The sequence below is a fragment of the Salmo salar genome, chromosome ssa11 (assembly GCF_905237065.1).
Source record: "Salmo salar chromosome ssa11, Ssal_v3.1, whole genome shotgun sequence".
Lineage (NCBI taxonomy): Eukaryota > Metazoa > Chordata > Actinopteri > Salmoniformes > Salmonidae > Salmo > Salmo salar.
In genome coordinates this window covers 68,427,280-68,441,021 of record NC_059452.1, presented here as the reverse complement: position 1 = coordinate 68,441,021, position 13,742 = coordinate 68,427,280, and the positions used below count along the sequence as shown (strand labels likewise).

General features: G+C 41.2%; 1 protein-coding gene across 1 annotated transcript in view; it reads left to right on the top strand.

Moving 5' to 3' along the window:
* The window catches only part of LOC106562972 (laminin subunit gamma-3), a 259,791-nt gene that overhangs the window by 39,394 nt on the left and 206,655 nt on the right, over positions 1-13,742 (top strand). Inside the window, exon 2 of the mRNA XM_014128127.2 lies at positions 2,751-3,055. Coding sequence (XP_013983602.2) covers positions 2,751-3,055 — 305 coding nt within the window. The remainder of the gene's footprint in view (positions 1-2,750; positions 3,056-13,742) is intronic.

Below are 13,742 nucleotides of genomic sequence, written 5' to 3'. Positions count from 1 at the left end.
TACCCGATTTACATCTAAATGTTGTAAAACATGAAACCATTTGTGAAAAGATAGCAATGTGATTTTAGCCTTCTAAATTAGAATTGTTTTTCATATAGGGTACCACATGAGGGATGAGGATGTCTTCCCTGTAACGCACAGCTTTGGTGTTGCCTGCAATGACAACAATCTCAGTCCGATGATGCTGTGACACAACGCCCCAGACGATGAGGGAGCCTCCACCTCCAATTCGATCCCGCTCCAGCATACAGGCCTCGGTGTAACGCTCATTCCTTTGACGATAAACGCGAATCCGACCATCACTCCTGGAGAAACAAAACCGCGACTCGTCAGTGAAGAGCACGTTTTGCCAGTCCTGTCTGGTCCAGCGACAGTGGGTTTGTGCCCATTGGCGACGTTGTTGCCGGTGATGTCTGGTGAGGACCTGCCTTACAACAAGCCTACAAGCCCTCAGTCCAGCCTCTCTCAGCCTATTGCGGACAGTGTGAGTACTGACGGAGAGATTGTGCGTTCTCGGTGTAACTCGGGCAGTTGTTGTTGCCATCCTGTACCTGTCCTGCTTGTGTGATGTTCGGATGTACCGATCCTGTGCAGGTGTTGTTACACTTGGTCTGCCACTGTGAGGACGATCAGCTGTCTGTCCTGTCTCCCTGTAGCGATGTCTTAGGCGTCTCACAGTACGGACATTGCAATTTATTGCCCTGGCCATATCTGCAGTCCTCATGCCTCCGTGCAGCATGCCTAAGGCACGTTCACGCAGATGAGCAGGAACCCAGGGCACCTTTTGTTTGGTGTTTTTCAGAGTCAGTAGAAAGGCCTCTTTAGTGTCCTAAGTTTTCATAACTGTGACCTTAATTTCCTACCGTCTGTAAGCTGTTAGTGTCTTAACGACCGTTCATTAATTGATCATGGTTCATTGAACAAGCATGGGAAACTGTGTTTAAACCCTTTACAGTGAAGATCTGTGAAGTTATTTGGATTTATACGAATGATCTTTGAAAAACAAGGTCCTGAAAAAGGGACGTTTCTTTTTTTGCTGAGTTTAGTTCAGACAGTGCAGCAATATCTAACATGTAATCTACCAATTCCACAACTACCTAATACACACAAATTTGGAGTAAAGGGTTGGAATAAGAATATATATATGTACATATATGGATGAGCGATGACAGAGCAGCATAGGCAAGATGCAATAGATGGTATGAAATACAATATATTCATATGAGATGAGTAATGCAAGATATGTAAACATTATTAGAGTGCCATTATTAAAGTGACTAGTGATCCATTTATTAAAGTGGCCAGTGATTTCAAGTCTCTATGTAGGCTGCAGCCTCTCTGTGTTAGTGATGGCTGTTTAACAGTCTGATGGCCTTGAGATAGAAGCTGTTTTTCAGTCTCTCAGTCCCAGCTTTGATGCACCTGTACTAACCTCACCTTCTGGATGGTAGCGGTGGGAACAGGCAGTGGCTGGGGTGGTTGTTGTCCTTGATGATCTTTTTGGCCTTCCTGTGACATCGGGTGATGTTGGTGTCCTGGAGGGCAGGTAGTTTGCCCCCAGGGAAGCGTTGTTCACCCTCTGGAGAGCCTTGCAGTTGTGGGTGGTGCAGTTGTCGGACCAGGCGGTGATACAGCCCGACAGGATGCTCTCAATTGTGCGTCTGTAAAAGTTTGTGAAGGTTTTAGGTGACAAGCCAAATTTCTTCAGCCTCCTGAGGTTGAAGAGGCGCTGTTGTGCCTTCTTCATCGCATTGTCTGTGTGGGTGGACCATTCAGTTTGTCTGTGATGTGTATGCAGAGGAACTTAAAACGTTCCTCCTTCTCTACTACTGTCCCGTCGATGTGGATGGGGGGGTGCTCCCTCTGCTGTTTCCCGAGGTCCACGATAATCTCCTTTGTTTTGTAGGCATTGAGTTAGAGGTTGTTTTCCTGACACCACATTCCGAGGGCCCTCACCTCCTCCCTGTAGGCTGTCTCGTTGTTGTTGGTAATCAAGCCTACTACTGTTGTGTCATCTGCAAACTTGATGATTGTGTTGGAGGCGTGCATTGCCACGCAGTAATGGGTGAACAGGGAGTACAGGAGGGGGCTGAGCACGCACCCTTTTGAGGCCCCAGTGTTGAGGATCAAAGAAGTGGAGATGTTGTTTCCTACCTTCACCATCTGGAGGCGGCCCGACAGGATGTCCAGGACCCAATTGCACAGGGTGTGGTTGAGACCCAGAGACCCAGCTTAATGATGACCTTGGAGGCAATTGGCCTGCTATTGCACACGTTAAATTCTAATGGCCAATACTTCACATGTTACTGAAAAAAACACCTCATTAGAATAAACATGAACATTTCTAATAAACTTCAAAAACACTCCCAAAACGGGAGAAACCAAATAACGAGAGGTGCATAACCTGTGCCTAAAATCTTGAACTGAAAGGCGAGTGCAGAGTTTACAGCGGTGGAGAGTAGAATAAGAAACTTACATTTCTACATAAATCATAATGATAAACAGACTCTGGCATTTGTCCTTTTACATGTTATAATGTTATAAAATGCAATATTTGATGGGACTAACGATAGCTTGGTTAGCAAGCAATGTGTGTAGCAAACAATTAGACCAAGTCTGTTTCTGTGGGAAGAAATGGAGGGGGACAGAAAGTTTGCTGCTGAAATGCATTTGTATTTACATACTGTAGTGTACATACTAATTCCTGCATCCCTTCACACTGTAGTATACTAACTCCTGTATCTCCACAGGCAAGGCCTTTGAGATCACCTACGTGCGGCTCAAGTTCTACACTAGCCGACCAGAGAGCTTTGCCATCTACAAGCGGACAAATCAGGATGGACCATGGATGCCCTACCAGTACTACAGTGCCTCCTGTAGCAAGACCTACGGGAAGAACGCCAAGGGATATATTCGCCCGGGGGATGACGAGAGGATGGCGTTGTGCACCGACGAGTTCAGTGACATCTCCCCTTTGACTGGGGGCAATGTGGCCTTCTCCACTTTGGAGGGACGACCCAGCGCATATAACTTTGACCAGAGCGCCGTGCTGCAGGTGAGGATGTGTGTGCGTACGTGTGTGTGTGAGTCACAGAGAATGAAAGAGGAACTGAGAGAAACAGGGTAGTGGCAGGAGGTTGGTCTTGGTGGAACTGTGGGAAAATTACATGTTTAGAGTGACTGATGTAGAGGCGTTTGAATGGGCTGTTGGTATTATGGTAGCAGACAAGTCACAGAGGTATTTTGAAGTCAAGGAGAGGTTAGGCGACATGTACAGTACTTGATTAGCATATGAAGGACTTGTTTTCAAGGTGCCTTCACGAACCATTGCATTTTAACATAATACATTTTGTGTGTATTTTTTACATATACAGTGCCTTCGGAAAGTATTCAGACCACATTACTTTTTCCATATTTTGTTATGTTTCAGCCTGATTCTAAAATGGATTTTTTTTAAATCCTCAGCAATCTACACACAATAGCCCATAATGACAAAGTGGAAACAGTTTATTTTGTGCTAATTTATACAAAAATGTATCCAGAAATACCTTATTTACATAAGTATTCAGACCCTTTGCTATGACACTCTAAATTGATCTCAGGTGCATCCTGTTGCCATTGATCATCCTTGAAAGGTCCACCTGCGGTAAATTCAATTGATTGGACATGATTTGGAAAGGCACACACATGTCTATATAAGGTCCCGCAGCTGACAGTGCATGTCAGAGCAAAAACCAAGCCATGCAGTCGAAGGGAGAAATCGGGGGAGAAGCGCCTTGATTAGGGAGGTGACCAAGAACCTGAGTTCCTTTGTGGAGATGGGAGAACCTTCCAGAAGGAGAACCATCTCTGCAGCACTCCACCAATCAGGTATTTATGGTAGAGTGGCCAGACGGAAGCCACTCCTCAGTAAAAGGCACCTAAAGACACAAAGACCATGAAAAATAAGATTCTCTGATCTGATGAAACCAGGTTTGAACTCTTTGGCCTGAATGTTAGCGTCACGTCTGGAGGAAACCTGGCACCATCTCTACAGTGAAGCATGGTGGTGGCAGAATCATGCTGTGAGGATGTTTTTCAGCGGCAGGGACTGGGAGACTAGTCAAACCTGCTTCATAGCTCTCAGGACTTCAAACTGGGCCGAAGGTTCACCTTCCAACAGGACAACAACCCTAAGCACACAGCCAAGACAACGCAGGAGTGGCTTCGGGACAAGTCTCTGAAGGTCCTTGAGTGGCCCAGCCAGAACCCGGACTTAAACCTTTTTTGAATTTTTTTTATTAACAGTAACATGCAAAACATAAACGTCACAGCCAGAGGGATTCCACAAAGAAATTTTAAAAAATAAAAAATAAAATCCACATTATATCAAATCAAATACAGACATATAGCGAATACATTTTTTTGACATTTTGTTTTGTATACGTTTTAAAGTTTTCCAAATCAGATAAAAAAATTACGAAAAGGGGCTTTTTCCTCATAAATTTTGATCTGTGTATGAAAAATGTTCCTAATAAAATAAAGACATTTATGACATACCCACGTTCAATTGGGAAATCAGTGTAGTAAAAAAATATGTAAAACTTAGAAATTTCAATGGTTGTATGCAATTTGAGGCCAAGATATAGTTTTACATCAGTCCAGAACACTTCACCATATAAACAATAACAGAATAAGTGTTCAATAGATTCAGTTTCTAGTTCACAAAAACTGCATTCACTGGTAACATCAAGTATATACATTGCTCAAACAAATAAAGGGAACACTAAAATAACACATCCTAGATCTGAATGAATGAAATAATCTTATTAAATACTTTTTTCTTTACATAGTTGAATGTGCTGACAACAAAATCACACAAAAATAATCAATGGAAATCCAATTTATCAACCCATGGAGGTCTGGATTTGGAGTCACACTCAAAATTAAAGTGGAAAACCACACTACAGGCTGATCCAACTTTGATGTAATGTCCTTAAAACAAGTCAAAATGAGGCTCAGTAGTGTGTGTGGCCTCCACGTGCCTGTATGACCTCCCTACAACGCCTGGGCATGCTCCTGATGAGGTGGCGGATGGTCTCCTGAGAGATCTCCTCCCAGACCTGGAATAAAGCATCCGCCAACTCCTGGACAGTCTGTGGTGCAACGTGGCGTTGGTGGATGGAGCGAGACATGATGTCCCAGATGTGCTCAATTGGATTCAGGTCTGGGGAACGGGCGGGCCAGTCCATAGCATCAATGCCTTCCTCTTGCAGGAACTGCTGACACACTCCAGCCACATGAGGTCTAGCATTGTCTTGCATTAGGAGGAACCCAGGGCCAACCGCACCAGCATATGGTCTCACAAGGGGTCTGAGGATCTTATCTCGGCACCTAATGGCAGTCAGGCTACCTCTGGCAAGCACATGGAGGGCTGTGCGGCCCCCCAAAGAAATGCCACCCCACACCATGACTGACCCACCGCCAAACCGGTCATGCTGGAGGATGTTGCAGGCAGCAGAACGTTCTCTATGGCGTCTCCAGACTCTGTCACGTCTGTCACATGTGCTCAGTGTGAACCTGCTTTCATCTGTGAAGAGCACAGGGCACCAGTGGCGAATTTGCCAATCTTGGTGTTCTCTGGCAAATGCCAAACGTCCTGCACGGTGTTGGGCTGTAAGCACAACCCACACCTGTGGACGTCGGGCCCTCATACCACCCTCATCGAGTCTCTTTCTGACCGTTTGAGCAGACACATGCACCTTTGTGGCCTGCTGTAAATCATTTTGCAGGGCTCTGGCAGTGCTCCTCCTGCTCCTCCTTGTACAAAGACGGAGGTAGCGGTCCTGCTGCTGGGTTGTTGCCCTCCTACGGCCTCCTCCACGTCTCCTGATGTACTGGCCTGTCTCCTGGTAGCGCCTCCATGCTCTGGACACTACGCTGACAGACACAGCAAACCTTCTTGCCACAGCTCGCATTGATGTGCCATCCTGGATGAGCTGCACTACCTGAGCCACTTGTGTGGGTTGTAGACGCCGTCTCATGCTACCACTAGAGTGAAAGCACCGCCAGCATTCAAAAGTGACCAAAACATCAGCCAGGAAGCATAGGAACTGAGAAGTGGTCTGTGATCACCACCTGCAGAACCACTCCTTTATTGGGGGTGTCTTGCTAATTGCCTATAATTTCCACCTGTTGTCTATTCCATTTGCACAACAGCATGTGACATTTATTGTCAATCAGTTTTGCTTCCTAAGTGGACAGTTTGATTTCACAGAAGTGTGATTGAATTGGAGTTACATTGTGTTGTTTAAGTGTTCCCTTTATTTTTTTTGCAGTGTATTTAGAAATCAAGCTATTACACGGATAGAATCTATGGATAACCTTAAAGGAGATCTCCTTTACTTTATTGGTCACCATACATTTGTGTGGAGTGAGCCAAGCATGGCGCCAGTTTACATCAAACGATGAAGCCCAAAAATATATCGCAGAGGGAATAGACTTCCTGTAGGAAATATCCCATAATAAACGATTGTTGAATTTCATATGTAGTAGACCAATGCCATTCATCTGGATATCGCTTACAATCGGAGATATTCCAAAATATGCATTATTCTGAAGTAAAGTTTTTATCCCACTAGGTATAGCTTTAATAGCAGTGTCATATTCCTTGCGTGAAACCTCAAAGTTGTATCTTTCCATAAATTCCCACTAACATTAACTAATTGGCTGACAAGGACCATGTTTTTCGAGAACAATTTATGGTTAAATAACATCTTGTTTCTACCATCGACCCATTGTTCCATATAAAACATTTATGAGGTGAAAGGTTTATACAACAAAGCCCAGCACATTAAAGCCTGCTTGTGAAAAGCCAGTTTCACAGAACGTTTACCCACAATATATGGACATTGTAGTAAAAAATTAAGCCCTCCGAACTTCTGAAAAACAAAATGAGATATAATATTCAAGAAACTATGAGGATTTTTTATTTACCTTTTAATCCAGTTGACATTGGAAATCTGATTGAAGAGAGTGAAGTCCAAGACATTTAGACCGCCATCACAAACCCTGTTGGTGATAACATCTCTTTTTATCTTATGTGGCTTGTTTTTCCATATGAAGTTGTACAAACGCCTATCTAAGGTACAGCAAGTGGATTTGGGAATGTCAATAGATGGAAAAAGATAGGATGCATGAGATAGCCCCTCAGCTTTGGATAAAAGCACCCTTCCTTGAAGACTTAAATCCCTCCCTAACCATGAGGATACATTTTTTTGGACAGATTCCATTACAGGGTTCAAATTAAGATCATTCACAGCCTTAAGATTTTTGGTGATCTTTAAGTTACAGTATCTTTTTCAGAGATGTTACAATCTGCTGGATTGACAGCTCCTTTTGGAAAGATTTAATGCCAAACCTGAGATTTTGGAGAACTGCTTCACGACATCCAATGCCAATCTAGCTTGTGACACAGTTTTCAAAAAGAAGTGAGGTGTTATCCGCCAGTTGGGATATCTTGATCTCTCTGGCCTGGAATGTAATGCCTTCAAATTGACTTTTATGAACTAATGAGCATAACATTTGAGATACTAACAAAAATTAAAAAAAAGGTGAAATTGGACAACCTTGTTGTATTCCTTTGTAAATGTTAAGCCTTGAGGTTGTTCCATGACAGAGTTTGATACAGCTATTGCCACCATTATACAGAGTTCTAATAGCACCAACAAAAAAATGACCAAATTTCAAATGCTTAAGACAATCAAAGATAAAATTGTGAATTACTGTATCAAATGCTTTCTGAAAATCCCAAAATAGGATAACAGGGAACTCATCCAATAGATCACAATACTCAACCAAGTCTAACACCAGCCTCAGATTATTAGATATATGACTCCCTTTCATAAACCCTGATTGACATTCATCAATCAGATCATTCAAGCAAGACCAATTATCAATATTTAAGAGATCCTTGTGTGGTTTAGGTATAAGAGTAATATCCCCTTGCTTCAGAGAGGCAGGTAGTTCTCCCTTCTTTATAGCCTCCTTAAAGGTTTAAAGTAAAAATGGTGCTATTTCTTCAGAGAAGGTTTTGTAAAATTCAGAGGTTAATCCATCACAACCTGGAGATTTGTTATTTAACTGAGCAACCCCGTACTGGATGTCCATAATGGATAAATCTTGACAACAAGACCGATTGAATTCTTCACTAACCGAATTAACATTCTCTATAGAATCAAGGAGATCCTTAGAGTCACTCAAATTGTTATTTAACCCCTGTGCGACCTCCGTCCCGTATGCGGACATCCAGCGAAAAATCATATCGCCATTAGCATAACAACATTTAATACATTTTTTTTTTTCAATTTTTTTTTCAAATTATATCATTTTATAGATACACCTCTCCTGAATCGAACCACGTTGTCCGATTTCAAAAAGGCTTTACAGCAAAAGCAAAACATTAGATTATGTTAGAGGAGTATATCGTAAAAGTAGCCACATAGCCATTTTCCGACCAACTACATGCATCACAAATAACCAAAAAACAGCTAAATGCAGCACTAACCTTATACAAACTTCATCAGATGACACTCCTAGGACATCATGTTACACAATACATGCATTCTTTTGTTCGATAAAGTTCATATTTATATATAAAAACAGCATTTTACATCGGCGCGTAACGTTGACTAACTATTTTCCCTCAAATGCATCCGGTGAAACAGTGCTACAATTTACTAAATTACTATTCGAAAACATTTTAAAAATGTAATATTGTCATTCTAAGATTTATAGATTAATATATCTTGAAAGCACCTGTAATGCCAGATTTAAAAATAACTTTACTGGATAATCACACTTTGCAATAAAAGGGGATGCGATACTCAGAACAATAGGCTAGCAATAGCAATAGACTAGCCATCTTGGAACAATCGCATATCACATCTAGTCTTGTATACTATTGTCAATAATCCCTTACCTTTGATTATCTTCATCCTTAGGCACTTCCAGGAATCCCAGGTCTACAACAAATGTATTTTCGTTCGAAAAAGTTAATCCTTTACGTCCCAATAGCTTGTTCTTGTTAGCGCGTTCTGAAGGCTTCACCAAAAGTTCCGACGTGCCCGGGGCTACTCTTTCAACAAAATGCATTTTTTTCTTATTTAGGTTCGTTCAAACATGTCAAACGTTGTATAACATAAATCTGTAGGGCCTTTTTCAACGAGAGCTCCAATAAGATTCGAGAGGGACGATTGCATTGTGTTTCAAAACGTTTCGAAAGGGGAGGGTAACCAGGGGCGCCGGCGTCATAATGGTGATGGTCCTCTCTGTGTGACCACATTCCACAGCGTGTCATTCTGTCAGTTTTCACAGTAGGAGACTCAAATCACTTTGTAAAGACTGGGGACATCTAGTGGAAGCAATAGGAAGTGCTCAATGAACCATAGCTCACGGTGTGATTAATAGGCAACGTGATGAAGTTGAGTTCGCAATTCAGAATTCCACTTCCTGTTTCGATCTGTCTCGGGGTTTTGACTGCCATATGAGTTCTGTTATACTCACAGACACCATTCAAACAGTTTTAGAAACTTTAGGGTGTTTTCTATACATATCCATATCCTACATATCCTTATATGCATATCCTAGCTTCTGAGTTTGAGTAGTAGGCCGTTTAAAATGGGCACGAATCTTTTTCAAAATGCGCTGTGGCGCCCCCTATCCTAGGTGACCGTCAAGAGGCTAAGGAGTAAAGATTCTCAGAAAACTTAGTGGTAAAGTCTGATAACAACTCTCTATCCTCAGTGGTAACCCCATTAATCTTACATTTCCGAAGTGTGTTGAGTTCCTCTTTCCAAATTAAAAAAGTATCTACTGTTCTTTTCGCCTTATAAAGCCATTGTTTTCTGGATCTTATGAAAGCTCCTCTAGCCTTTTTCTCATACAATGTATCTAGTTGATTCTGTAAATCATTCAATTTAGCTTTCTCATTAAGATCAAGATGCTCAATCTCTGTGATATCCGCAATTGTCTTAGAGAGTTCAACTACCTCGCATCTCCTTCTTAAAGCAAGCAGTTTTCCATAAGTAATACAGGCTGAGCAGATTTTAAATTTCAGCAGTTCCCAATATTTCCCATATTCTGCATTAGATGTAGCTAAACTCCAGTAAACAGAAATTAGATTCTTACTCACATTTTTTAAATCATCATGCAATAACAATGAGTTATTTAATTAATATCCAATAACCACCAGAGTATTTCTTATCATCATTACTGCACATTCTTACAGTCAACCATATGACTTTATGATCCGGCAGGACTGCAGGCAGTATTTTTACCTCTACAGTGTTGGGCTCAAGACTAGAGGTTATCACCCACAAATCAATTCTTGATTGTAAAGAATGATCTCTATTAGAGGTCTGCCGATTATGATTTTTCAACGCCGATACCGATGCCGATTATTGGAGGGCCAAAACGGACGATACTGATTAATCAGCCGATTTTATTTTTTTTTATTTAAAAAAATGTTATTTGTAATAATGACAATTACATCAATACTGAATGAACACTTATTTTAACTTAATATAATACATCAATAAAATAAATTTAGCCTCAAATAAATAATGAAACATGTTCAATTTGGTTTAAATAATGCAAAACAAAGTGTTGGAGTAGAAAGTAAAAGTGCAATATGTGCCATGTAAGAAAGCTAAAGTTTAAGTTCCTTGCTCAGAACATGGGAATATATGAAAGCTGGTGGTTCCTTTTAACATGAGTCTTCAATATTCCCAGGTAAGAAGTTTTAGGTTGTAGTTATTATAGGAATTATAGGACTATTTCTCTCTATATACGATTTGTATTTCATATACCTTTGACTATTGGATGTTCTTATAGGCACTTTAGTATTGCCAGTGTAACAGTATAGCTTCCGTCCCTCTCCTCGCTCCTACCTGGGCTCAAACCAGGAACACCGACAACAGCCACCCTTGAAGTAGCGTTACCCATGCAGAGCAAGTGGAACAACTGCTCCAAGTCTCAGAGCGAGTGACGTTTGAAATGCTATTAGCGCGCACCCCGCTAACTAGCTAGCCATTTCACATGGGTTACACCAGCCTAATCTTGGGAGTTGATAGGCTTGAAGGGGTGGGTATAATTTGTGGAACGTTCCAACAGGAATCTGTTCCAAAAAACGTAAAGTAAAACGTTGCCAACCAACAACGCATACAAAGTAGCAACGCATACAAACCTAGCTAACTAGCTGCCGAATAGGCATCTACTCACCATGTAGCTTATTCTTAATGTTTGTCCATAGGCAACCAGAGTGAGGACAGACATTTTTCGGAATAAACGTGACGAGTGAAAAACGCAATGAAATAGACCACTCCCTACCCGGTATCTTATTCTGCCGCTATACAACTTTGTATGGGTTGTTTTTTGGCAACCTTGATATTTACGAGGTTTTTGGAATAGATTCCTGTTGGAACGTTCCACAAATTATACCCATCCGGCTTGAAGTCATAAATAGCTCAATGCTTGAAGCACAGCGAAAAGCTTCTGGCAAAACGCACAAAAGTGCTGTTTGAATGAATGCTTATGAGCCTGCTGCTGCCTACCACCGCTCAGTCAGACTGCTCTATCAAATATCAAATCATAGACTTAATTATAATATAATAAACACACAGAAATACGAGCCTTATGGCATTAATATGGTCGAATCCGGAAACTATCATCTCGAAAACAAAAGTTTTTTCTTTCAGTGAAATACGGAACCGTTCCATATTTTATCCAACAGGTGGCATCCCTAAGTCTAAATATTCTTGTTACATTGCACAACCTTCAATGTTATGTCATAATTACGTAAAATTCTGGCAAATTAGTTCGCAACGAGCCAGGCAGCGCAAACTCTTGCATATACCCTGACTCTGCGTGCAATGAACGCTAGAGATGTGACACAATTTCATGTTAGCAGGCAATATTAACTAAATATGCAGGTTTAAAAATATATACTTGTGTATTGATTTTAAAGAAAGTGACACTGATGTTTATGGTTAGGTACATTGGTGCAACTACAGTGCTTTTTTCACAAATGCGCTTGTTAAATCAACACCCGTTTGTCGAAGTAGGCTGTGATTCAATGAGAAATTAACAGGCACCGCATCGATTATATGCAACGCAGGACACATTAGATAAACTAGTAATATCATCAACCATGTGTAGTTAACAAGTGATTATGTTAAGATTGCTAATTTTTTATAAGATAAGTTTAATGCTAGCTGGCAACTTACCTTTGCTTCTTGCTGCCCTCGCGTAACAGGTAGTCAGCCTGCCATGCAGGCTCCTCGTGGAGTGCAATGTAAGGCAGGTGGTTAGAGCGTTGAACTAGTAACCAAAGGTTGCAAAAACGAATCCCCCCTGAACAAGGCAGTTAACCCCCATTCCTAGGCCGTCATTGAAAATAAGAATGTGTTCTTAATCTGACTTGCCTAGTTAAATAAAGGTGTAAAAAAAAATAATAATAATAATTTTAAACAAAAGCAAATCGGCAAATCGGTGGCCAAAAATACCGATTTGTTATGAAAACTTGAAATCTGCCCTACTTAATCGGCCATTTCGATTAATCGGTCGACCTCTAATCTCTATTACTCCATGTGTATTGTTTCTCTCCAGGGTTTTTAACTCTCCATATGTCAATTAAGTCCAGGCTTTGGCAGAAATTCACCAACTTGTTCACACCAATGTTAGGCCTATGGGGCAATCTATCAGTCTCATTAGAATAAACCATATTAAAATCTCCACCAACTATAATCTGACTGGATGTATATTTTCTCAGAAGACTTAAGAATTTCTTCAATTTCCTCTAAAAGTAAGTTAATTGGAGGACTAGAACAGTATCCATATACATTACACAACACAAATAATCTGTCTATGTGGTTGATGACCGCTACTAGCCAATGTCCATTGGAGTCCATTTGAGTAAACAAAAATTTCCCTTTGAAATTGTGTGCTGAAATTGCAACCCCAGCTGAATGATGAGTCCCGTGGGCTCACTGCCCCACTGACATTGCCCCACTGATTTTTCCTATAATTATAGTCTTCTTTGAATGAAAGTGTTTCTTGAACGAATACAAGTCCTTACAAAACAAAAAAAAAGCTTCTCTCTTCAACAGGATTCGTATCCCCCTGGCATTGATTGACATAAACTTCAAGTCCATATCTATAGAATAGAAAGAAAAATCCTATGCAATCTCAACTCTACCCTCTCTATAGAAGTTGCTTCATATATGTATTAACAGAAGTCTTAACTTTTAAAGAGTAACACCATAATTCAAAACTAGAATGCTCAGTTTGCAGTGGGGAAGGAGCTACCTTGTAAACCTACCGACAGAACAAATCACCCCGGTCGTATTTCTTTTCCGTCTGGGGTAAAAGGCTCTGATTCCCCTGTAGTATCCACCCTTTCCTTGATTTCGGGCCTGTTGTACAAGAGGCCACAATTTTGCCTTTGCTGCCTTGTCTGCTGCAGTCAAGTCCTCACCAAATCTATATTTTCTCTCTTTCAGAAAGGCACTTTCCTTTGCTTTGTTCCAAACTGCATCTCTCGCTGTGCGAAAAGCAAACTGGATGATGATCGAGCGGCTGATGATGGATCTTGTTTCTTCCCAATACGATGAGCGACATCCACAGCCATATTCATATATCCATCGGTGAAGTCCGGTGCCACACGGTTACAGATGTCTCTTACTAAGCGCTTCACATTCTCATCC